The sequence below is a fragment of the Acanthopagrus latus genome, chromosome 23, assembly GCF_904848185.1.
Source record: "Acanthopagrus latus isolate v.2019 chromosome 23, fAcaLat1.1, whole genome shotgun sequence".
Lineage (NCBI taxonomy): Eukaryota > Metazoa > Chordata > Actinopteri > Spariformes > Sparidae > Acanthopagrus > Acanthopagrus latus.
The window spans coordinates 8,749,955-8,772,364 of record NC_051061.1 but is presented as its reverse complement, the minus strand read 5'-3'; the positions used below and the strand labels follow the sequence as shown (position 1 = coordinate 8,772,364).

General features: G+C 44.3%; 1 protein-coding gene across 2 annotated transcripts in view; it reads left to right on the top strand.

Moving 5' to 3' along the window:
- grin2aa (glutamate receptor, ionotropic, N-methyl D-aspartate 2A, a) overlaps positions 1-22,410 on the top strand; it is a 156,448-nt gene that overhangs the window by 101,205 nt on the left and 32,833 nt on the right. For both annotated transcript variants that reach the window (XM_037089896.1, XM_037089898.1), the window contains 3 exons: positions 3,573-4,001; positions 12,979-13,093; positions 22,060-22,262. In XM_037089896.1, the coding sequence (XP_036945791.1) occupies positions 3,573-4,001; positions 12,979-13,093; positions 22,060-22,262 (747 nt within the window). The remainder of the gene's footprint in view (positions 1-3,572; positions 4,002-12,978; positions 13,094-22,059; positions 22,263-22,410) is intronic.

The following is a 22,410-nucleotide window of genomic DNA, read 5'->3' as shown; positions in this document are numbered from 1 at the left end:
ATTAAATAGGATTAAATATTTGTCCCTTAATAACATGTTCTCACTCCAGGCTCATCAAATACAGCGACATGGTTAGTGGCCTTGAGCTTTAAACTATGACGTTCTACCAACCCCTCTATCACCAGTTTTGGACAGGAATGGGATTAATCAATCCGGTTAGACTTTCAAAATAAAGCTTGTTGACAAATATTTTGCATATTGCGATACGTTATACTGTTGGACTTTTCTAAATGTTAGAACAGTCACAACTGGGTTAGGGTTTAAGCACAAAAACTATGTGGTTAGGTTTAGGGAAATATCCTTCCTTGGGTGAAAATTGCTACGTTCACTTGTGTAGTTCAACATTATTAACTCACGTCACTTTGTTAACTGATTCAAATGAAGGGGTCATTGTCAGGCTTCAGCATAGCCTGATGACGATTTGATCATTTGAAACCTAAAGTTTTGGTAAATCGAGTTTAGGTATCTCAACTCACTTATAACCTTCAGGTTTCTTCATAACCAGAAAACAAATGAATCTCGACTCCTGATCATGCACTAGAGGGGCATGCGAGGAGTAACATTAGAGGGGCAACTACAGTGTCAAACATAGAAGCACAGTGCCACTGACCAGGCTGCTGTGTTCATTGCACTGGCAATGAGAACGGCCTACCCTCAAAGTTTTTCTTAACTGCCCCTTTTTCAAAAGCAAATATCAGAAATTGTTAATTGTCCAAATAGTTTCGCAACCATGTTGTTTCATTGTCACCACTGCAATGTCCTAATATGCAATATTCACAGCACAGGACGTGCAATGTCGAGTAAGGCTCATTCACATTCAGGCTGAACATCAATTGCAGCACTTGATAAATATTAACAACGTTCCCACTTGGTAGTCTTTCTGCCTCTCAGTGGTTGTAACCATGGTGACATCTGCATACTGTGACATCACATGCATAGCCTCTATTGAACTATTTAAGTTGTAGTATGGCAGTTTCATCATTTTCTTACAATATCATGCGGCCCTACATGTCAGGTAAACTATATATCAAAAACTGTCAGAGTTCTGAGGTTATCAGATGCTGGATGTTTTCCCTTCCAGCTCTAAACGAGTCCACACTGCCAATTTATGCATCTTCAGACCTATTTCTTATTTATGACTCTTCAGTGAAAGATAGCTAACGACTTGTAATAAAGAAAAGTAGCTTAACATCCCGGGGTCAATATTCCTACCCTGCAGAAATCATGTTGACCATGACGGTGAAATAATAGCTGTAAATGTCATTTACGAAACGAGAAATAATAAGGCCAATTACCTGCAATTACCAGCCGTCGATTTCCCGTGGCGGTGTTCAGCCGGTTCACGGTGACTCAGTCATGGGTGGACAGCTTTAATACTGATTAAGTTCCATCATTCACAGCAGAGAATTCAGTCAGTCAACTCAGCGAAGTCATGGCATGGAAGGACATCATTATGTGGAGTAGAGGCCCAGGCATAACACATGAGAATGAGGCAATGATACATGTTGCGGAGGGCCACATACACAGGCTGTCTGGTGGAGATGAGTGCAGGCAGGTAGGTGGTCTTCCTGTCGGCATAATCTGCAGAATAAAGAACAAAGCTGGGCTCTGGATGGGAACACTTGTTCAGGCATCGCACACATAATCACTTCGCTGTATGTGACACATCATACACACTAGCAGTTTTTCTGCAAGCAAAGAATGTACTGAAGGGTAAATTCATTTTCTACACACATTTATATGTATTCTTTATTTTATAAAAGTTCCCATGAAGTCAAAATTTCTGTGTAAGTGTTTTTTTTGATCACATATGGCTTCCTCCATATCTCACGTATGCACATTCAGCTGCAACAGAAGGTCTCTTTAATGGTATTTTATCATTTATAACTTAACTAAAAAACATTAAAAAATATATATTGATGACTCATCTTGCACTCGGGGGCGTATTTTCATTCATCAGTTTCATGACTACTACAAAAACGCAACGCTATTCAGAAATGTGATTTAAATTGGTTCATGTTTTAAGAATAACATTTGTTCTGGTTTTCCCCGTGCTGTCTGTGGGCTGCTCTGCCTTGAGCAACTGGACAGTTAGCTTTACACATTGCTGATTGCTAACAAATCAGATAACCAGCCATTCTCAATGAACAGCTCCGAGCTGGCGGGAATGACTCCAAGAATAACAACAGAGGCCAGTTCGAGTATGGAGGTGATTTACGGATTTTCCTGCAGATAGATACCGGTAGCTTTGATACTGACGTAAGCACTAACTGCTGCTAATTGTAGTTAGCTGCTGTTACATCAGTAAGAGATCCAAACCTGGCAAGGACACCACCTTCGTACTGGATTCCCTGTATCAAACTAGCTTTAGTCTTCTCAGAGGCTGTTTTCTGTCCTGGTTCGACCTCACTAAGCTGAAGCGACTAGCATTCTATTAGCGGTTTCATGGGGACTTTAATGTCGAGAAGTGATGCGGTATGTTGTTCTCCGGAAATTGTTATTACCCATGCTGTCTCTCTGTCTTTCTCTGTTAATGTGTCTCTGTGTATCATTATCTCTCCTCACTAGTTTTGTCATCCGGGACTTGTAGACCATTATCACTTTGGACAGCGAGACGAGGACAGCAAGTCCCAGATCACTCTCATGTTGCACTACCTGTCTATTGTTGGATTACTGCATGATGTTTATCGCTTCGCTCATTTCCCTACCCTGTGTCACACTCTTTGACAGTCCCCGTGTGTGTGTTGTGTGTGGGTATGTGTGAGAGTGTGTGTGCTGTGTGTCCGTATTTGTCCCTCACTCTGCCGGCATGTCATCAAGGACCTGTACTCCCGATACCACAGCATGCTGCCAGTTCATGACATATCAATTTCATGAATTACTGATATAACCAGTGTTTGCTCTGTCCCTATTGCTCTGTAGTCCTGCGTACTGGGACCGGCTGAGTATTATCACTCTGGACGTTATGAAAAAGGATGAAAAAGAGACTCTACAAACACATTATCATTTCTAATAAGTGTCCCTCTAGATTAAAAAATGTGTTTTGGAATCACACCAGTGCAGTTTCTCTCCACAGTTGCTTTGACCTCTCCGCAGAGGATAATTTCTGTGGGAGAACATCTGTCTTCAGCCACATGTTTGTGCCGGAGTGGTGTAATATTAATGAACACATTTTTTGAGTCCAAATGTGTGACAGGAGCTGCGTTCCACTTTGATAGCGGTGATATTTCCCAACAAGTGCTGTCACCAATTAGCGCATTGACCACAGGCCCCACGTTGGCCCTTTCACATTTAACCGGCTAGTGTTTGTTCTCCTTGTCCTTTACTTGTGTGGGCGGGAACATGCTGAGTGTCATTATATAGGACCGGCTTTAGCATTTGCATTCCATTTAGCCTTAATGTGTTTCCCTCGACAATAAGCACATTACACCTATTAGCATTCACATCGCACTTAACAATGATATTAATTATAATGGATAATTATAACCGCCCTTGCCGGCACCTGAGCAAAGTTAATAGTCTATTAGTTAAATATTAACATTTCACTCTTGTCCTCGTTATCCTTGCTTTAGTTTTGTGGGCTGGGACCTGCAGAACATCATCATTCTGGACGCCGTGGAGGAAGACAGCCGCTCGCAGATCATGCTCAAGAAGGTCCAGTCCCCGGTGGTCCTGCTCTACTGCTCCAAGGACGAGGCGGTCTACATCCTGGAGGAGGCCCGCTCCCTGGGCCTCACCGGATTCGGATACATCTGGATCGTGCCCTCGCTCACCACCGGCAACCCGGAGATAACGCCCGACGAGTTCCCACCAGGGATGATTTCGGTGTCGTACGACGACTGGGACTACCCGCTGGAGGCGCGAGTTCGGGACGGCCTGGGGATCATAACATCGGCGGCAGCGGCCATGTTGGAGGAGTATGGCGACATCCCCGAAGCCAAGACGTCCTGTTATGGCCAGATGGAGAAGACAACCAAGCTGCCTCCCAGTGCGCTACACAAGTAAGCAACATGATGAATGTGTGGGTGTCTATAATGATCAACAGGAAACGCAGTCAGCGATGTGCCTTTTAAGTAAAGCAAAAATAGAAAAAGCAGAATTATAAAAGGGGTTTGTGTATTTTTATAACCGCGAGAGAGTTAATGCACATAGGAATAAGTGTGTATGTTTATCTGAAGGGCTTCCTGCCACAGTCTCTTTGTTTTCACCTTTGTCCCCAGTAATTAGAGACTTCCACCAAGTTTCCAGCAAGTCTACGTGATGAATTGAGATTGAAGAAAAGATGCAATTACTGGATAAGAGACCAAGGGATTGAGAGCTGGAGCTAAGAGAGGAAGTGTAGGAGTCAGAGGGAGAGAGAGAGAAAGAGAGAGAGAGAGAGAGAGAGAGGGTAGAATGAAAGAGCTGAATGGGAGTCGAGGAGGAAGTTTGTGGTTTAGGCAGCGAAGAAACAGGCAAGGGGGAGAAAATTGAGACTGGGGTAACAGCGGGAGGCCGCTACAAATGAGTGCTCTCCAAAATTGAAGAGCTCCTTGATGAGTCCTTCTGTTCCTCCTCTCGTTTATTCCTCCATCTCCCATTCACTCTCTCCTCTGCTCTCCCCCTCTCATCATGCACTCACTCCCCAGCAGCCAGTGGGAGATGTCGCAGGTCTTGCCAGCTCTGTCTGGCTCTCCATCTGGCAGAGGAAGGGGAGATGCACCCAACCTGTGTTTACATCCCAAAATTGTTTTTCTTTTTCTTTTTTTCTTTTTTTTCATAATGATGTGTGAAATTACAAGTCTGAATGACAACATTTAATCAAAAATATAAAGTGCTTGGGCACATAGTTCACATGCTTGAAGTGGAAAATGATTGTGACATTTGAAGCACACGGATGTGTTTGGTATTTAACAATCTGCTCATCATCTTGGCAGACGCAGCACATCACTGTAATTCTGGGAATACTGTAGGAACTGAGGTTGCATAACATTAACTTCAGTTAGCTGAAAGTACCTCAGCCTCCGGGCAAAGCAAAGAGGAAAAATAAGAGTGGAGGAGACAACAGAAAAAACAACAGAATAAGAGATCAGATTCATGCTGCATTCAAGTGCATCTTAGATGGTCTCCTTTTTTCCCTGAGTTGGGAGGTCGTTCTTCCAAATTTAATGTGTGCCATTTCGGAATGCGCGAGCAGCACGGACGCCTGTAGACGTTGTTTCGCATTTCATTGCTCAGAGTGTTGAAGCAATGCGTTGACAACTGTTATCTATATTTGAGTGACGAGGATGTGCAAAGGAAAAGATACAATAATTATACAATACATGACATTGGTAAAAGTTTATTTCCATTATTTACTTTTGTCCGCCATGTTTCCCACTGTCCCAATGTTTGGCTTCCCACTTTCTGAGATTTTCTTTTGTTTTCATAATTCTTACACCTCATGAATGAAGACATGTAAGTTAACGTTACTGAGTTAGTCCAAGTCAGAGAGTTCAAGTCCAAGAGAGCTGGAACCAAGCCAGACCCAAACTCGACAGGAGTCCTGTTTTTTGTGTCTATACGATATCTTATTTCTTGCATTATATTTATTTAATTTTACACTGTATTTATTTGTGTTTCACGCTATACTTCCTTAGTTTTATACTATATATTTATTTTTACACCATGTTTTCACTAAATGTCCTTATTTCAACTGTATATTTTATTTCTACACTTTTTTTATTTTTAGCACTATGTTTGCATGAAACAACTTAAAAGCACAATGTCAGTTGATGAGACCAAACCTGCACATCATTTAAACATTTTTGACTGAATCTGGCCCAGCTTGGGTCAGATAACCACGCTCTAATCCAGTATTCAGAGCAATATTCATTTCTGCAGAAACCAAACCAGATGCTCTGTCAACCATGGTTAGTTCAGGTTGCCTGGTAGAGTAGAACACTCAGTCTGCCTGTTTAATTATCTTGAAATGGCAGTAGTTACTGAGGTAACAGAAGAGTTACTGGCATTGATCAGCTACATGTTCGCGAGAGACAGTGAAGTATGACTGAACACATCTTCGGTAACCTCCGTAGGACTTTAAACATCAATTCCACCCTGACGCACAGCAGCGCTCTCGCTTTGTCAGGTACAAAATCACCAACGAGAGGCACCAAATATCCATTCAGAGCCAGCTGACTTTGTTCCCAGCATGCTCTGCTGCCTCAGGTTGTTACCCAGGTGATGAGTGGCCACAGATGGCTTTGTTGTGGGTGAGAGAGCTCAGCCAATAGGGCTTCGGGGCCAGGACACAAGAAACATGATTGGTCAAGCCTAGGTCGGGGCGACAGGCGGGTTGTTAGACCATCAACGGCTGTCAGGGGAGGTAGGAAGACATGGCTAGCACAAACACAGACGCACACACACACACACACACACACAGAGGCAGGCAGATGGGCTGTATGTGCAAATGCATAGCACCAAAGAGACATATTGCAGTAAGTATAGTGAGTCACAGGAGTTTCTCCTGGGCTTCTCTTTAGTTCTTCAGTGGATCCCTGTCGTAAGCAAGATGTCAGACACAGTGTTCATCTGGTCTCAGAGCCTACAAACGATTTGATTTGCAGTGATGAATTGCTGCTTCTGTCCAAGAAGAAAGAGGAGAAAAACTTGTTCCGAGGAGAATTATATTAATAGACGGTGCTGAAATCACAGAAAAGTCTGTCGTTCTGGTGACAAGCGCCCTCACATCGCGGGCTTTCAGCAATGTTCTACCTCTCTCTGCCTGTGACAGCCATTAATGACGGATCCACCCTGACACGTCCAAGATGAATATGTTTTGCAGAGTAATCGAAAAATAAAATTAAATAAAAACAGGAGACAAATGACCAACTAAGAGCTGCGGCCAGTGCAGCAATCAGACCGAGTGACAACCTGCGCTCCATATAAAATATGCTGTGTGTGTGTGTGTGCGCACGCGTGTGTCTGCACTTGTCCGTGTGCACGTCAGAAACGAGTGAAATATTCCCCCCCTTAAGAGAATGTTCTGTCATGGCAGATTTACAGCGAGCCGCTCACCTTGCTGTGGTGAACACTGTGCCTTAAAAGACTTTAGCACTTATTTATCAGCGTGTGTCTTTCTGTGTGTGCGTGTGTGTGTGTGAAAGGCGTGGTGGTAGTAGTTTGTTCTGACAGGTAATTTCAGTCTCCGGCCCTGATGTATGAGGGTCAGAACTCAGGAAACACATGTACACACAAACACATTACACACACGCACCGACTCCGCCCCCGGGGGAGGTTGTCATATGAGCCGTTGTGCAGAGATCAACACACACACATACACACCGCACACCAAGGACTGAAGAAGATGAATGCCATATGCTAGGAGTTTTTTAATTAGCTGATAAGACGGAATCACGCAATCATCACGCTTGGATGTTAAAAGGAAACACTGACACTCACTGAGTTTCTAATTTTCCCCTGGATCTGGACACAGAACCTTCTTAGGTATCTATTCGAATGATTCCCCGGTGCCAGTCACTCCGCAGATCATAAATGCTGCATCAGCAAATGACAGCTCGCTAACTACGTCTGCGAGGGTATGCGTGTTCAATGACTCGGCTGCCACATGTACGCATCTGTTCACAGGCCTCCCTTGACTTGTGATATCTCGCGAAGAGCAGTGAATCATACGGTCATCAATGGAAGGCTGTGCACGTGAAATGAACTCATGTGTGCATGGTCATCAATCATCAAAAAAAAAAAAAAAAAAAAAAATGGTTAAGTTCCTTTTGAAGTATGTCTTTCTTCATGTTCTATTTTGGCTGTTGTCGTTTCCAGGGTCTACATGTAAAAACCGAATCACGGTAAGACCACCGACTGTTAAAGGCGCCTCCATCGGTAACCGGAGGCCTCTGCGTCACGTCGTCAGTCCAACTCGCCGTGCTGCTGTCACTGTCTGCAGGCGGCAGCAGACACTGAGCAGCTACGACTTCACGCCGCAGTAATGCCGGAACGCATAAATCGGTCGCCGGTTGCCTTTAAGTGTACGTGTGTTTCTGCGCGGACAAAAATCAGTACGTCGTCCTAACCCTCAGATCGGTCTTGTCAGCTTCAGTGTCACCTCTCCCTGCCGTTGATCATTTTTTAGTCAGATCAGTCTGTGCACACGGAGAGCAGATGTGCGTCTGAAAGTGAGCTCTCATGTTAACTTTTGAAAATGCAACAGCAGAGCGAGAGAAGATGCTACTGTTTTTATAATCTAAAACGATGATTTTAGTCTAGTTCATGCTCCTGGTGTGTGGTCTGAGGTGTCCTTCAGGCAGTGGCCTTAGCGCCGAGGATGCCCAGTTGCTTGCGACATCTTTTTCGCGGGATTATAAAAGACCAGTGCTGAGAGGTTGTGTTTGATTGAGCAGGAGTAGAAGGTGATTGGCAGCTAGCGTGGTGCCTCTCAGAGATAAATGAGCCATCGCTTTGCCCTTCGGTTTGAATGCTCAGAGGGTGAAGGGGAGACGGGACTGCAGAGCGGCAGATACGAAGGGAGTTTAGTCAGTCGCGAATGAAAATCTGCTGCAAATCCCATCGAGCGAGAGGTTTATTAATTTTTCATCCAAGAAAGGTGCTCCGAGCTCCACAGGGATTCCTCAACCCAAAAAAATGTATCTGCATATCGGAGGACTGCGAATATTCGAGCCGGGCTCCTGAGCGACAAAAGGAATCCCGCTGAAGCAGCTGCGTGGACATGTGTTGCATTTAACAGCGCAACTGCGAGCGTGGGAAAGACAAAATGTAATTGTTGGCATTAATCTTGCGCTGCCCGAGCTCACACAGAAACATAACTGCATGAACATAATGCTCACACACACACACACACACACACACACACACACACACACACACACACACACACACCAGGGACAACAGGAGGGGCAGAGATGCTGCTAAGCTAGCATCCACCTCGTACAGTCATCATTCACACCACACTTAACACGTGCCACCTGAGGCCGAGTGTGTGTGTGTTCAAGTGACTACCCACCCTTGGGTCATCTTAAAAGACCTAAATCAGCACTGATAGCAGCTCCCGTCTTTTCTTGCTTTTTTTTTTTTTTTTTCAGACCCCCTCTCCTTTTGTCTCTCGCAAGCACAGTGTGTGTGTGTGTGTGTGTGTGTGTGTGTGTGTGTGTGTGTGTGTGTTCTGTGTGCAGTTCATAGATCACGAGCGCTGACAGTATACATCATCGCTTTGACTGGTCCTTGTCTTGACGAAGGACAAATGTCTCCATCCTCAGCACACACGCAGCATCATGCGGTCCATCTCAGCATCTCCGTGCCGACTCCCCCCCCCCCCCCCCCCCCAACCACCCGCCCCGTGGTAAAGCCCTCCCGAGATAAAATGTTGATTTCTTATCACAAAAGGAAGACCTTTTCCAAACAAGGAGAGACCTGGAGGGGCCCAGAGCAGGCGAGTGCTCGAGATATTACATCCTTTTTTGTGTCAAGAACACGGGACACATGCCCAATTTATTCGGAAAATGTCATCTTTTTACTCATGAATGGCATTATTGCTGCATTATAGCAGTCAAGTATGTGTGTGTGCTTCATGTGGTTGCTGCAGTTGGCTGCAGTGCCCCCCTCCCCCGATTCCAACCCCCTTTTTACTCCAAAATAAGAGGAAGGGAGGAAAAAAATAACACCAGAGATATTTTTATCCCAACTCTGTCGAGGGCTTAGTCCTCCTCCTCCTCCTCTCTCCTCAGACTTCGCCCTCTTTCCATCGTCCCTCAATCTCTCTTATCTCTACGCTCTCTCACACGTCTTTTTGGGTGCTCCCTCACCACCTCCCATCTCCCCCACCTTTGCACCGTCTTCCTACTCCCACTCCCAATGAATAGAGAGATTACTGAAATAATGGAGGTTGGAAAGTAAATGAAATTGGATCGCTTTAATATGATCTGAGTGCTACGAGGGATAGGAAACATTGTGTGTGTGTGCAGGGACGGTCAGTTAGGGTGGTTTAGGGTTATCTTGGAGCGTGTACACTCTGGTCGGTGTCCATTTCCTTGCAACGTCGCATCAGGTCCATCAGATTGGCTGTTTTCAATGGGGCACCTCTTTGGAAAAAAATTTTAAACATTCAAAAATGAACTACAATCATCAAAGGCATGTGAAGAAATAACAGTTTTATCACCAAGATGCCTATGTATTGTGTTGTGAAGATATCTACCTAAGTTAGCATGCCAAAAGGCCCCAAATATGTCTTTCTTCCAGCAGTCAAACTATCCTAAGCAAGCAGCGTGAACGCCAACCCTCCAGCTAGCTGCATGGCTAACAGAGATAAAAGGTTAACAGTAGATTCACACAAAAACAGAATACAGCAGCAGAATTTAGCTACTCTTGTAATGCGCCGCTGATATCTGTTTGTAGTGTGAGTTCAACAGGTGGCGAGTTCTCCCATACTATAGAAAGATAAAAGTGCTTAATGTAAGTAATAACTAAAATTATCCACAGAATATGAAGGAATAAGAGTATTTACTTGAGTTAGCATGCTAAAGAGTTAGCACCGGCCCTTTCCATTCCAAAGCTCCCGAGCTAGTGGTGTGAGCGTCAACACTCCCCAAGTTACAAGCACATTGATCGGACCACTAGCTGCATGGCTAGCTGAGCTAACTAGCTAACAGCAGCTACAAATAGCAGTAATTAGCGCTTACCTTTGTTACATTTGCATTAAATGAGACCTTAAAATCATTCTTAAAAACTTCCCTGGACACACTGATATGAAAGAATCATTTCGACAAAGCATTCACACTGTTTGTGTGAAATAAAGTTTACCCAGAGGATTTTAAAATGAAATACAAATATCAGTGTTTAAGACGGAAGGATTAATTGAGGTTGTCTGAACATCCTCGCCTGATTCCTTCAAGCTCTTTCATGTGCCGATTCACGTTACAGGATGCCTGACACTCACAGTCAATATCCTCCCAACATCCAGCACAAGTTTTGACATGATTGCATCAGAGTAACATCAGATCCTCCACAATAACGCTGTAAATACATTTTCTTTGCTGACTTCTGCCAGAGGAAATGACAGCATGAGAGAGTGAAAATCTTTCAAATGAGCAACAAAGGAGCGCAAATTATACAGTAAACAGACAGAGGGAAGGGTAAAGGCTTCCATTGTGTGTGTGTGTGTGTGTGTGTGTGTGTGTGTGTGTGTGTGTGTGTGTGTCTTCCAGTTAAATGGTTGCAAAGCGCAGAATGTGATGCTGTTGTCTAAAAGTGCAGCCCGGGTGCTGGTATTGATTCCAGTGCTTCTCCCTCGGCTGCAGTCACACATAATTGGGTTCAGCGCCGCGTCCCATGTCCAATCAAATGGCTTAATACTACTCACCTGGTCGCTTGCAGGCCAATCAGATTATTTTAATCACAAAACCCACTCAATCCCCTTATCTCTGGCTGATTTCATCTGAGAATTGAGTGGAGATGTGTGTGTGTGTGTGTGTGTGTCTGTGTCACCACCAACAATTTAAAGGGACATGTAGGTATCAGGAAATGTCACCACGCACACAAGCACGCAAATAAAGCAGCCTTTTTCTTTCTATTATCTCTGTCACCACATTTTTGAATTGTTATTATAATTGGGTTATACTGCTGCTGTGTGTAAGATGCAAGTGTGGGAGTCTGTATGTGACATCTTAAAGGTGCACTACGTAGTTTCAGGGAAGAATTTGATTCAGAGGAGAAAGATCTTTATTGACAGACTAAATAAACCAACCCTCTTTGCTTTCATGACTGAATAAACAAACTGACCTTAAACGACGATACAGTTTCACACTGTGGCGGACCCTGCCACCTTTCTAGATTCAAACAGTGTTCTGGGGAACAGCTTTTTCATTCACTTATGAAAATATTTAATATTTACCCAGTTATTCTTGTATTCTTCTAAAAAATGACACAGTGCCATTTTAAGTTATGAAAAGAAATGAATTAACTTACACCTTCTTTGCAGGAACAGTTTAATCAGGCCAGCGAGGAATATTGACTAAACTAAGGCCTGATGGACAGACGTGGAAAATCCTATCTATACAGCAAAACAGACAAACTGAATGCATTCAAATTAGCCTTCAACTTGTCGAACGCTTAAAGCGCCGCTTGTGCCCCACCTTCACACACAATGTCCTGCACAGCGTGAAGTGCCTCACCTGCAGCGCTCCGCCGTGGCTTTTTCAAAGACCCGTCACGTGGGGCGCATGTTCCATTTAGAAGGTTTTTTTTTTTTTTCCCCTGTCGCAGCGGCCCCCAGAACGGAGTACAGGAAGAAGAAAGGGGGGTGGGGGGTGCTGTCTTCTCTCCCTTGTTGTACATGACCGCTGACAGAAGGAGTGAGGGAGACAGAGTGGGGAGGGGGGGCGAGGGACAGCCGTGATTAATGTGGAGGCTACGTGGACCCAAGAATATCTTCCCACTGCCCTCCATCTTAGCTAATGTGACCTGCCATATGGGTCACTCATTACAGCGCGTGTGTGTGTGTGTGTGTAAATTTTGGTACTATCCATTCTCACTTTCTCTCTCCACGCAGCTGATCTTTTCTATTTCTAATGTACGCACACTAGCGTACTGACAAAAAATGTAGTTCTGTAGTACAGCTCATATTTGGAGGATTTTGGCCTGATTACCGGTTATACCAGGCACACACACACACACACACACACACACACACACACTGTTACACTGTGAGATGAATAGATTTCTTTTTTATCCCTGAGAATTACGTTTTTGAAATTCAATACAATGGGGCCTGTGTGAATATTTTAGGAAAGTAATATTACTTGATTGTAATTTGACTTTTTCTCATGCTAATGTAATTCAATTTCCTGCTTTCTTTCCTGTTTCTCCCCACCACTATTCATTTCTCTCCTTTCCCTCATTCTCTGAATTTTCCCACCTCCACATCTGTCTTGCCTCCTGTCACCCTCTGCCCCCCCTTCCTCCTCCTCTTCCTCCTGCTCTCGCTCTCAGGTACATGATGAATGTGACGTGGGATGGCAGAGACTTGTCATTCACAGAAGACGGCTACCAGGAGAACCCAAAGCTGGTGGTCATTGTTCTCAACAAGGACAGAGAGTGGGAGAAGGTAGGATGTGTGTGTGCAGAAGTCTGCACATTTCCTGAAAGGCGTGTCTTTCAGGGCCAGGGCTCACCGCTGAGGACCCGCAGCTTGTGTCTGTCAAGATGTCTGTCCGTCAAACTATCTCTGGGGATTTAAAGGTTTACTCCACACATGCTTGGGTTTTTATATATCATCTTAGGCAAAAATAATCAATAATCATTTAAAGCTGCTGTTAGTGTTTTTTTTAAGTTAAAATAAGTGTAAGATAGCTCTATTCCAGAGTACTTTGTCAGTAATCCATGTCTGTCCTCCTGATGCTCACGCAGTAAAGGTGAAAAGAAACGTTCTTGTAGCCCTGCCCGCTTTATAAAGCAGATGTAGGTGCTGTTTAAACACTATGAAAGTGTCAATCAGAGAAATGCACACAGCGGGTATTCAGATACTGCCTTCAAACAAACTCTCAGGACTTTTTGTGAGGTAGTGATGTCACAATTGTTTGCAAGAATGCAGACTGAGCTGAGGTCGAGACGTAGTGGGCCGGTGCAGGCTCAGGCCTGTTGGAGCTGACCAATCAGAGCAGAACTGGGCTATTTTGGATGACGGGGTTGGAAGGGGGGGGGGCTTAAAGAGAGCGGGGGAACTGCGGTGCCTCAGGGATGGCCAGTACGCTAAAAATTAAGGTGTTTCTCAAGCATCAATGCATTTTCTTCTTTTGACATTCTTGCTTGTGTTTGTGTTCATGCTGCTTTATTGTGTTTTTTTTCTTTTGCTTATTTATGATCAATACTACTATTATACATTACTGTGGGGCAACATATACATCAACACCAACACTAATATATCTGTGATAACCCCAGTTTTACAGATATTATCAACCTGTATTGGTATTAGACAAACGCTTACACACACACGTTTCCTGTTGTCTTTGTCTATTGTTTCCTGTGTTGTTTATGCATTGGAAGCCTAATAAAAAAAAAAAAAGCCCTATCGCTTAAAGAAACTGAAATGAAGGAAAAAGACATCAGAGAACTTCCAATGGCAGTTGATTGACACATAAACTCTTTGAATCGAATGGCAAAAACAAACACGGTTTTGAAAATGCAACTGTCTCACCTTACAACTCTCTGTGTTGATCGATGAGCTCATTTACTAACAAGCTTATGGATTTCTTTAACTGGTTAATGTGAGAAAGCCTCAATAAAGAGTGGCCACTGTACACGGGTGAGTATTTCTCGCTGCGGTAATGGGCTTTTAAATGGCAGCCGTGCATCCTGATCCCTACGTCCGACTGCCTCGCACAGGCGTAAATACCTCAGGCTCGGTGCTCCCAGCAGCTCGCGGGTTCAGGGCAGGCAGAGGCCGAGGTGGAAACGTTTGAGAGAATGACGGGGAAAAGAGAGAGGTGCGACTAAACAAAAGGATTTGGACAAGGAAGAAAGGGAGATACATGGTCGTGTTTTCCATTTTTTCCCTCTCCTGCCACCTTCCCACTTCTTTCTTTTCTTATCACAGCCGCCTTCTCCAAACCCCCCCTCCTTTCCTCACGTCTAATTTCTTCCTCTCCTCTCCTCCCCACCTTCTTTCGCTTCCTTCCTTCCTCTTCCGTGTTACTGTCCTCACCTCCTGTTTTTCCTCCCCCTTCCTCTCTGTCCAGATAATCTGTGCACTCAGTCTGTCTTTAGCCGTGATTGCTGTTGTGCTCCTTGATAGCACCTCAAACCACAGTTAATCAAAACCCCCGAGACCTCCGTTATTGGGGTGGCGAGAGGGGTCACTGCTCTTGTATGTGTGTGCTTATGTGGGTGTATGTGTGTTTACCCATCCACACTGGTTATTGGAAGACACACTTCTTGAGAGGCTCGCGCTTCGACCAATCTGCTTTTTTTTATTCAGGTCACATCGGCGTGTGTACGAGCGCGCGGTACAGTACTCGTTTCTTTTTTAGTTTGCCGCAATCCGCGCAGTCTCCACCCAATCTTTGAGACTGGCTTTTTTCATATTTCATACCCACACACACACGGATGGACGCACGCACACAAAAGTCTCTTTGTCGGTGTGCGGAGTGTGTTGTTATAAACAGAGAGCCTGTGAAATTGATCAGTACCACTTCACTGTGGTGCAGAGAAAGAGACTGAAGGCAAGAGAGACACGGAGACCCAAAGTGGAAACATAATTGGGAGCTGCTCTCTTTCTCCTTCTCTCTCCCTCCCTCTGGTGCAGCCGTCCCACCCATGCGCCAGGAATCGGTGGCATACACACTCACACACACACACACACACACACACACACACACTCGCATTCGCACAGAGAGAGAGTGAGAGAGAGAGAGAGAGAAAGAGAGACTTCCATGATGATCAAGAGATAAAAATTCAGTAACCGCACTAAAATATGGATATGCACTAAAAATATAAAATGTGTCCCCTTGGGGCACAGGAGGGGAGAGACAGGGAGACGGGAAGCTATATGAAGAGGTAGCAAGACGACCGAGCGATGGAGACAGATGGGCAGAGATAGCGGGTGCTCAAATGAGCCCGGGAAAAAAGAGACACAAAGAGGGGAAGAGAGAGGGTTTTTTTTTTTTTTTTTTTTTTTTTTAATTTATTTTTTTACTACAGGTGTTTAAGACTCAGGTTTTCAAAGCATCCACACCTGCTGTTCTCTTCAACACACACGCACAGAGCTTTGGGAGTTTTTGGGAAGAGCTGCTTTGAAATATCTTCACCTATCTGTTTTTAGATGTGTATGTTGCTTAGATTTTTAAAGGATTATGTAATCACGGCGAATGACTGTTTTACGTAAAAAGAAGTGCAGATTGCAGCAAATCATGCAGGGTACATCTGACTGGATGAAAAAAGTTGGATCCGGCGTTGATTTATGTAAAATGAGGCTTTTGTCTTTGAAAAACTAGCTGAAGTAACAACTGAGCGGTTACAGCAGAAAGACAGAACAGCAGTTCAGATGGATGCAGCCTTGCCAGGAGTGGCATACTTAAGCACTCGCCATGCATGGATTTGTAGACACAACGATGGCAGGGTTTATGTTTTTTGTTAGTGTGTGTGTCTGCATATCACAAAACGTTAATATGTTGTAATGATGCTGCATCCAGAGGAGGCACTAAATCCGATAAATTCAGTCTTATGTTGAACAGTACAAAGGAGCTTGGTTTTTTTGAGATAAAGGAAACACACACATGAAGACGTGTCACCTCTCAGCCAAGAGGCTTCTTCAGTTCTAACTCATTGGAGGGGAGTTGTAGACTTTTAACCCCTGTATGGGAATGTCCTTACGGTGTTGTTAAGGATACTCCCACACAAAGTCCTAAGGGCTGTCGGGTTGTTGACTTAACCAGCCTTCACGTGGGTTGCTAGGACTAGGTGAGCCCAGGTGTAAATGGTTGTTAAGCTGTCTGGGGATGGAACTCAGTACTGCACTGTAGGTAGGTGATAAATAATGTCATAGGCCACCTCCTCTGCTGTCCACTTACATCTGAAGGAGAAAAATAAATCCTTTGAGGACAACAATGTAAACATCTTGGCCAGAGAAGACAGATGGTTTGAAAGTGTATCCATCTATGTCAAACTGGAATGACCATCTTTGAACAGTGGATGTGGCCTAACACATCACTTATGCAGTACTGAGTTGCCTCCACAGACAGCTTAACAGCCATTCACACCTGGGCTCACCTAGCTCTAGCAAGTATCCCAACGACTCTGAAACTCAGAGCTCACATGTGTCTTTAATGATTATTTAAGGACACTCCCACACAGAGTTTAAAAGCCTTTAACTCCAAAAATATCTTGAACGTTTAAAAGGTCAGGTATGAACTGACCAATCAGAGCAGGCTGGGTATTTGGGAGATGGGGCCCAGAGCAATAAAGCATATAAACTTATTCAAGATGTAACCCAAAATAGAATTATGACTTGAAAATAAGCGTACGATGTCTCTTTTAAAAATCTCTGAATCATGTTTTAACAAGACTAAAAGTTCACAGATGCCTGCACAGCTATATAGGCACAGCAGTGTTTCAAGTTAAATGCTGATGTAAGCCAACCCAACATGTTTAGGATGGTCGACAGTGGTGACGAGCAGATGTTAACATTTGCGGCACGGTTCTGAGAATAAAAAGTGAGGGGGGGTCACCAAAGTCAGTACAGTTATTTCTTAGGAAGACATAAATACATGCACCACACTTCATGGAAGTCCATCCAGTAATAATTTCTTGCAAAACTGGATGATGATGATGATTATGATGATGGTGATGATGATGATGATGATAGTTGAGAGTAAGAATCAATCTAAAAATGTAGTAAAAAAAACAGCATCATGTCATGGTCGCTGCAGCCTCGAGGGAAATATTCAGCTCTAAGAATTAATGACATGGCGCCGCTGCGGATGAATTTTTCCTCGCCGCGTTCAGAGTTACAGTATAGCTTCACCGGGCGGATGAAAGGACCGTATTTACCGATCAGAAGCAGGATGTTGTGTGTTATTCCTGCTGAGTAGATGGAGTGTGTAAATTGCTCCAGGAGCTGCTGCAGTGTTAGCAGCCAGTTCACAAAATAATTATTACAGACAGCATGGGATTTGTGCTTGGAGAATCACAATATGGAGAGCACACAACACACAAAAGCCCACGTGCGCACGCAAAAAAAATAAAAAACACACACACACACACACACACATACTCCCAAACCACCTCGCAAACACACGCACATGCATTTTCTTCCCGGGGCCCGACTGTTCTCTGATTCTTCATAAAGGCGCTCCACTTTCAGAAAAGATGTCTAAATCCATGGATGCAGTTTTTTCTCTCGCTCTTCCACTCTGTCATCCTCTTTCTCTCTGCCCTTGTTTTTCTTTCTCACACACACACGCGCACACACACATTCGCACACATAAACAGAGCCAGCGGAGGAGAGGGAGAGCAGAATCCATTTTCCCGACATAATTTTGTCTGACAGGAGTGACAGATACTGTTTTATGACTGAATGGGTTTCTCCACGCTATTAGGAACTCATTCTCCCATAATGCAATGTGCCACGGCGATAACTCTCCCAGCGAGACTGGCATGGAGAAGGTGCTCGGAGCAGGAGCGCTGACCCCGTGTTTTTTTTCTTGATTTTTCCCATCACCGCGTCTCGACTGTTCAGCCGGGTTCTGCTTGATTGTAGCCCCCTTGATTGTGCGAGAGCAGTGTCAGGGTGTCTGGGCCGCACGCAGAGAATAAAAGGAAGCGAGAGCGGTGGGGAAGACAGCGCGAACAGAGAGGATGACATGCAGTTAAAGAGCAGAGCCTTTTCAAAATAAAGATTAAAAAGGCAGATGGTGACAAAAGAGCGGTAGATGAAACGAAACAAGAGGTTTTTGAGTAAAGAATGCGACGGAAGAATATCAGCAACACGGTTCGTCCCAGGCAGGATGTCGTCTCCTCTTCAAGTGGCTCCGAATTCATTACAGGGCGATGGGTAACACGATTGCCGCCGCGGGATGCTATAATGCGGTAATCCCGCGGGCCCTATCATCGTAACCTCCACTGGCCTTACACAAACACCCACACACACACACACACACACACACACACACACACACACACACACACACACTACTTTCTATGTATTTGGCTCGTGTTTAATATCTGGTATTTCATGCAGGACGATTCAGCATTCCGCTGCATGGCCGGTCGATAGAGAGGATCCTCTCCCCTCTCTCCAGGCATTAATTTATAACCCCTCTTCCCCTAATTAGAGAGAGGGGGAGACAGAGAGGAAGAAGGAAGAGGAGAGCATGAGGACAGGAAATCAGCTTGCTGAAGTCAGCTTATTCTTCCCTTCCTCCTCCCTCTCCTCCTCCTCCTCTTCCTATTTCTCCTTTGCCTCTCTCTGTTTTCTGCCCCAACATTTATCTCCCCCTCAAGTTTATTGATTCATCTGACAGATTCAGGGCCAGTACTCAAAGCTTTTTATTAATGAGTGGATGGGTCAAGCAGACTTGAGCTGTTCGCGCCTCGTTTCAGGTGCGTGGTGTGAACATTTTACTTAAAGATGCAATATGTAAGAATTGGCCACTTGTTGAATTCATTCCAAAAGTGAGAGGGCAGCATTTCACCAGATTGACCGCTAACTGTAGCTTCTGTTAGCTAGTTAGTTTTGTTAGCTGTGAAGCTAGCAGTGGCAGCGGTGAATTGTTTGTACCTGGACGAGTCAAGGCTGTCAGAGTTTGTCAAAAGGGCGCAGACCCAAATGCAGTCAAATTGTCAGGCAGGTTCGTTTAGAAAAGGCAAGCTGTAACAAAGTGAGCTGTTACTGATTGTCCAAGTGAAAGTCTGAAATCCCTAAAATGCAAGAAACAAAAAGGCACTGGCATACGAAAAAGCTAAAGAAGTACAAAAACACAAAAAACAAATGAGGTACAAACCAAAGATGGCATGAGGAACACAAGGAACATAGTGAACACAAGGAACATAAGTACAGGAGGAACACAGGACTGAAGTGGGGAAAACATAACAGACCAACTGAAAAAAAGACAGGGGAAGACAAGGAAAATGATGGGAAAACAGACAAAGAGAAGGAAAACGAATACACAGGAGGAAAATCAGGGAAACCAATCAGGACAATCGCAAGGGACGAAAAAAAAAAAGGTCAGGAAGCAACAAAACTTGACACAGAAGGATGAACCTTACAAGATAAAACAGGAAACAACAACTAAACCAAAAACCTGTAATCATGACAATACTGTGAAACAACAGAGACATTAGAATGTCAAAAAAGAACTGATTCTACTGATCATTTTATTTAATTATTTGATGTCATAATCCAAAACCCTGCCATATTGCAACTTTAAAGGTGCAACAAGTAGTAAAACTATAAAAAATATGTGACCCACAGGAAGTAATAGAGCTGTTCTTCTAGAAAAAAATATGTAGTAATTTTAACTTTTGGCCTAATGCTACACAGTTGAAACACCCATGGAATATATACATTTATATATTGTATATCAGCATGGTAAGTGCCACTGTAAGACCAGAAAATGACCCCAAACATTCCAAATGCCTCAAACACTTGTTTCAGATATTTTCCTCCTCGATGCATTCTTGCATTTGCTTTTTCTTTTTCCACACTCACGTCATTTCTGTGACACAAGTCCCATCTTACTTATCATGCACAAATTCCCTCTCACTCTTGCATTACCAATCTTATTTCCTTCAATACCTCCCCAGCCCTTTGATATACACACACACACACACACACACACACACTTACATGGGCAAGTGTGTGTGTAGATATGTGCCCGCACTCACTCGCTTGTGAAATGCAAAACAGCTGTGCTAAGACAGATAGACAAATGCGTCCGTTTCCCTAGAGAGTGAAGGTGACACACAAGGAGCCGCTCACATGCCACCTCAGCATACGGCCCTGCAATGCAACACACACGCGCGCACACACTCACATGCGCAGTCTTAGAGATGTAGCCGACAGCAGAGTGAGCTGTTGACAGTGCGGCTGACTAAAAGTGGAGAAAAGACTCTAATCCCTGTCAGAGGATAGGAAACCACTCAAAGCAAAACAATTAAAATGCTAATTTTCACTTCCTGCTCTCTGCTCGCCTGTTAATGACTTAGCCAGGCATGCAGGCTGAACAACAACATGTGTGCGTTTGCGTACGCGTGCAGGTAACAAACACTGTCCTATACGACTCAAGGGGTCAAAGGGGTTTATGTATGCATAGTGTGACAACTGTGTTTTTCAAATATTTGACTTTGTTCACACGCAAAACAGAGATGTTCGTCACCCCGGCCCTTCTCGATTTGCTACTAGCACAGTCATCCATGCATCTCTGCCCTAGTGTGTGTTAATGAGTGGAAAATACACACACACACACAAAAATTCGGCTGTTGCGCAGACATTGCACTTCGCACTGCAGCAGTAGTCTTGGAGAGCGAGAGGGAAGAAGAAGGAGAAAGAACGACTTCTGAAATGGGGGTGGTGAAGAGTGAGAGTGAGGTTTTGCCGTTTTTTTTTTTCGGCTCCTGTAGCATTAATAATTGAGAGTCGAGCGAAGCCTCGCTGCCTGCTGTTGTCTCTCTCTTTCTCCCTGCCTCCCCCGTCTGACATAGACATGCGTAAACATCACAGGTGCGTGCACACACACACACACACACACACACACACATTTGCAGACAGGTGTGGGCGGGTAAAAAGAGCATCCATAGGGGGAATCTCTGACATCACGGCTCTTAAAAAAAAAAAAAAAAAAAAACTTTTCTGAATTATTAACCGAGTCACAGCGCCATCACACTGCCACGCTCGCTCTCTCTTTTCTCTCATATATGTTTGCATTCATAGCCATGCTGAATATCCCTCTGTGTGCATTTTTGTCATGCATCCCCACACACCGTGCTGTTACGCTGTGCCCACAGTCACATGTACTATGGTCTGTGAACATGTATACTGATTTGTATGTTTCTGTGCCATTTGATAAAAAAAAAAAAAGCAACAAATGTTACATTAAATGTAAATGTTAACGTGTGTCTACATTTGTAATCCTCTCCACTTCCTTTCTGCTTTGAGTTATAGGCGACAGATTACAGCAGGTAAATTACCAGGTAAAGAAAAAAAAAAGTGACTCACTGCCTTTCTCCAAAGGGTTTTTAACTTGCCATGTTATGATCACTGGACGTAACTGTTTGTTCTCACCACTTCCACTTCCTGTCTGCTTATAACCATTAGATCTGAACCGACAGTCTTGCAGGGTAGTTAGAGACACTCTGGTTTCAGTGTAGCCTGTGCTGCTGTCACAGTAAGTGTCTTCGGGGCAGATGCTGACCCGGGAGCTGCTCACTAATTGTAAAGTATTGGATAAGAACCACTCCCTTCATAAATGCCTAAAAAATGTTTATTCAGTGGCTGCGTTTTATGACTTAATAATCTTGTCGAGCTAAACTCATTTACCTCCTCGTCTTTGGTATCCTCATTTCCTTCCTCCCCCACAGATGGGAAGATTGGACAACCGCAGCCTGACACTGAAGTACCCAGTGTGGCCGCGCTTCAACTCTTTCGGTGACGCGGAGCTGGACGACAATCATTTGTCCATCGTCACTCTGGAGGAGAAACCTTTTGTCATTGTGGAGGACGTCGAGAGGCTCACTGGTACCTGCATGAGGAACTCTGTGCCCTGCAGGAAGCATGTCAAAGAGTAAGTCTGCCCTCCATGTCCATTTGTCTATTTAGCTAACACGGCGCCATTGTCCTCATTGTGAATTACTTGATAGCTCTGGTTGGTCTCATAAAAATGCGACTCAAAGTTCAGGAAAAGCTAGAAATACTGCTTGTTATAATAGGAT